Source organism: Calidris pugnax, unplaced genomic scaffold (assembly GCF_001431845.1).
Source record: "Calidris pugnax isolate Ruff unplaced genomic scaffold, ASM143184v1 scaffold218, whole genome shotgun sequence".
NCBI classification, from domain to species: Eukaryota; Metazoa; Chordata; class Aves; order Charadriiformes; family Scolopacidae; genus Calidris; species Calidris pugnax.
The window spans coordinates 76,068-80,379 of NW_015090929.1; the positions used below are offsets into that span (position 1 = coordinate 76,068).

At 55.1% G+C, this 4,312-nt stretch overlaps 1 protein-coding gene across 1 annotated transcript in view; it reads left to right on the forward strand.

Annotated features, from left to right (window-relative positions):
• The window catches only part of SH3BP5L (SH3-binding domain protein 5-like), a 23,244-nt gene extending 18,971 nt beyond the window's left edge, over positions 1-4,273 (forward strand). Inside the window, exon 7 of the mRNA XM_014951554.1 lies at positions 3,845-4,273. Coding sequence (XP_014807040.1) covers positions 3,845-4,258 — 414 coding nt within the window. The 3' untranslated portion in view covers positions 4,259-4,273. The remainder of the gene's footprint in view (positions 1-3,844) is intronic.
• Positions 4,274-4,312: the final 39 nt, after the last annotated feature.

Consider the following 4,312-nt stretch of genomic DNA (forward strand, 5'->3'; position numbering starts at 1 on the left):
AAAAAACCCCAATTTATTCCCGTTTTTACTCAAAAAACCCCACAATTTATCGTCATTTATTTAATTATTCTCTCTTCCGGTCATTATTCTCTCATCCCTCCCCACCCGGGAGGAAAAACAAGGTGATGGGAGGGTTGAAATGTAAAGAGATTTAATAAAATCGCTCAATTTCACTGAATTATTTTTTTTTTTTTTTCACTGAATTTGTAGAGTTGGAAGGGACCATAGAGATCATCTAGTCCAACTCCCCTGCTGAAGCAGGATTGCCTAGAGCTAGAATAATTATTCACATTAATACTACTAAAAAACCTAATATATCCCAATATCGACATAAAACATCCAAGGATTACATTAATTAGGATTATTTAGGATTATTATTAAGATTATTATTATTTAGGATTATGGATCAGTGGGAAGCTCCCAGCAAATGTTGGGTTTGGGGAGGAAGGGAAAGGAATTGGTGAAGAATTCCCGGGATCGCAGCTGGAACGGAAGAGGAAAAAACTCCCTTTTTCCTCTTTTCCTCCTCAAAATTTCCAATTTATAGAAAAAGTGATGTTGGTGATGTGAAATAACCCTCGTTGGAAGGGATTATTTCCCCTCGTCGTCCCCGTGAGCTCCAAAACACCGAGGCCTTGAATCCCGCATCCCATAATTGACTATAAAATTGATATTTTTTCCCCAATTCAGACCTTGGAATCGTTAAAAAATGGCAATTTTCCCAGCGTTGAGTGTTTTTTTGTACCAAAAAGTGAAATTTTGGAAGAGAAACGACTCCCACGTCTCTCAAACCGAGAGAGAGGGTGGGGTGGGATGGGAGAGGAGGTTTTTTGGGGACTTTGGGGATGTGGTGGTGGGGGTGGGGGACAGACCCCCCCTCTGAGGGGGGTTTTTTGGGGTGTCCTCAGGTGAACGAGGCAGAGGAGGAGCGGCTGCGGAGCGAGCGGGAGCACCAGCGCGTCACCCAGCTCTGCCAACAGGCCGAGGCCAAGGTCCAGGCCCTCCAGAAATCCCTCAAACGCGTCATCGTCAAGAGCAAACCCTACTTCGAGCTCAAAGCCCAGTTCAACCAGATCCTGGAGGTAACTGGGAAAGGCGGGGGGGACAGGGGACATGACTGGGCTGGCGAGAGGTTCAGGGGGTCCCATTTTTGGGGTGTATCCTGCTGTTTCTGAGGATGAGGATGGAGATAAAGAGGTTGGCACCCCTTATTTCGAGCTGAAAGCCCAGTTCAACCAGATCCTGGAGGTAACTGGGAAGGAGGGAAGGAAGGGAAACGACTGGGTTGGTGCTCACCCACCCTGCGGCTCACAAGGGGTTCAGGGGGTCCCATTTTTGGGGCGGATCCCGCTGTTTTTGGGGAAGAGGAGGGAGAAAAAGAGGTTGGGGGGTGCCTGGGAAGGGCACCTCCTCTTTTGACCTGAAAGCCCAGTTCAACCAGATCCTGGAGGTAACTGGGAAGGGTGGTGAGGGGAGACATGACTGGGGTGGTGGTGGGAAATGTGACTGGGCTGGTGAGGTGCTCGGGGATCCCATTTTTGGGGCGGATCCCGCTGTTTTTGGGGAAGAGGAGGGAGAAAAAGATGTTGGGGGGTGCCTGGGAAGGGCACCTCCTCTTTTGACCTGAAAGCCCAGTTCAACCAGATCCTGGAGGTAACTGGGAAGGGTGGTGAGGGGAGACATGACTGGGCTGATGCTCACCCTTCCTGGGGCTCATGAGGGGTTCAAGGATCCCATTTTTGGGGCGGATCCCGCTGTTTTTAGGGATGAGGAGGGAGAAAAAAAAGTTGGGGGGTGCTTGGGAAGGGCACCTCCTCTTTCAAGCTCAAAGCCCAGTTCAACCAGATCCTGGAGGGAACTGGGGAGGGCTGGGGGGACAGGGGACATGACTGGGCTGGTGCTCACCCACCCTGGGACTGGTGGGACGTTCGGGGGGTCTCATTTTGGGGCGTATCCCACTGTTTTTGGGGATGAGGAGGGAGAAAAAAAAGTTGGGGGGTGCTTGGGAAGGGCACCTCCTCTTTCAAGCTCAAAGCCCAGTTCAACCAGATCCTGGAGGTAACTGGGGAGGGCTGGGGGGACAGGGGACATGACTGGGCTGGTGCTCACCCACCCTGGGACTGGTGAGACGTTCGGGGGGTCTCATTTTGGGGCGTATCCCACTGTTTTTGGGGATGAGGAGGGAGAAAAAGAGGTTGGGGGATACCTGGGAAGGGCACCCCCTCTTTTGAGCTGAAAGCCCAGTTTCACCAGATCCTGGAGGTAACTGGGAAGGGCTGGGGAGACAGGGGAGACATGACTGGGCTGATGCTCACCCACCCTGGGGGTCACAAAGGGTTCAGGGGGTCCCATTTTTGGGGCGTATCCCTCAGTTTTTGGGGGTATCCCACAGTTTTGGGGGATGAGGAGGGAGATAAAGAGGTTGGCACCCCTTATTTCGAGCTGAAAGCCCAGTTCAACCAGATCCTGGAGGTAACTGGGAAGGGCTGGGGAGACAGGGGAGACATGACTGGGCTGATGCTCACCCACCCTGGGGCTCACAAGGGGTTCAGGGATCCCGTTTTTGGGGCGGATCCTGCTGTTTTTGGGGAAGAGGAGGGAGAAAAAGATGTTGGGGGGGGTGTGGGAAGGGCACCCTCTCTTTCGAGCTGAAAGCCCAGTTCAACCAGATCCTGGAGGTAACTGGGAAAGGTGGTGGGGGGAGATGTGACTGGGCAGGTGCTCACCCACCCTGGAGCTGGTGAGGGGTTCAGGGGGTCCCATTTTGGGGTGTATCCTGCTGTTTCTGAGGATGAGGATGGAGATAAAGAGGTTGGCACCCCTTATTTCGAGCTGAAAGCCCAGTTCAACCAGATCCTGGAGGTAACTGGGAAGGGGGAAAGGAAGGGAAACGATGGGGCTGGTGCTCACCCACCCTGTGGCTCACAAGGGGTTCAGGGGGTCCCATTTTTGGGGCATATCCCGCTGTTTTTGGGGATGAGGAGGGAGAAAAAGAGGTTGGGGGATACCTGGGAAGGGCACTCCCTCTTTTGAGCTGAAAGCCCAGTTCAACCAGATCCTGGAGGGAACTGGGAAGGGGGGAAGGAAGGGAAACAATGGGGCTGGTGCTCACCCACCCTGGAGCTGGTTAGGGGTTCAGGGGGTCCCATTTTGGGGCATATCCCGCTGTTTTGGGGATGAGGAGGGAGAAAAAGAGGTTGGGGGCTACCTGGGAAGGGCACTCCCTCTTTTGAGCTGAAAGCCCAGTTCAACCAGATCCTGGAGGGAACTGGGAAGGGGGGAAGGAAGGGAAACAATGGGGCTGGTGCTCACCCACCCTGGGGCTGGCGAGGGGTTCAGGGGGTCCCATTTTGGGGCATATCCCGCTGTTTTGGGGATGAGGAGGGAGATAAAGAGGTTGGCACGCCTTATTTCGAGCTGAAAGCCCAGTTCAACCAGAATCTGGAGGTAACTGGGAAGGGTGGTGAGGGCCCATGACTGGGCTGATGCTCACTGTCCCTGGGGCTCATGAGGGGTTCAAGGATCCCATTTTTGGGGCGGATCCTGCTGTTTCTGAGGATGAGGATGGAGATAAAGAGGTTGGCACCTCTTATTTTGAGCTGGAAGCCCAGTTCAACCAGATCCTGGAGGTAACTGGGAAGGGTGGAGAGGAAAGACACAACTGGGCTGGTGCTCACCCTCCCTGGTGCTCATGAGGGGTTCAAGGATCCCATTTTTGGGGCAGATCCTGCTGTTTTTGTGGAAGAGGAGGGAGAAAGAGAGGTTTGTGGATACCTGGGAAGGGCTGAGGCCTTCCCTTCAGGCCGAGGTGACCTCGGTGGCCGCTGTCCCCAACCCTTTCCAGGAGCACAAGGCCAAAGTGACGGCGCTGGAGAGGCTGGTGGCCCAGGCCAAGACGCGGTACTCGGTGGCCCTGAGGAACCTGGAGCAGATCAGCGAGCAGATCCACGCCCGGCGCCTCCAGCGCCTCATCCTGCGCCGGGCCTCGCCGGTGGGAGCCGAGGCCAGTCCCCAACATGGCGGGAGCGAGGTGGGGGGGACGGGGGGGACGCGGTTGGGGACGGAGTGTCCCCAGGGTGACACCCTCTCGGTGCTCAGCCTCCAAACCATCGCCTCCGACCTCCAGAAGTTCGACTCGGTCGAGCATTTGGTAGGCCTCTCGGACGCCACCAGCCTCAACAGCGACGAGCTGGAGGAGCGGGAGCAGCGCCGGGGGGGGCAGGGGCATTTCAAACACCACAGGAGCATCAGCCTTTAACCCCCCCCCCCACCACACGATCCAAAGCCCCACCGAGGGAAGGACTATGCACCG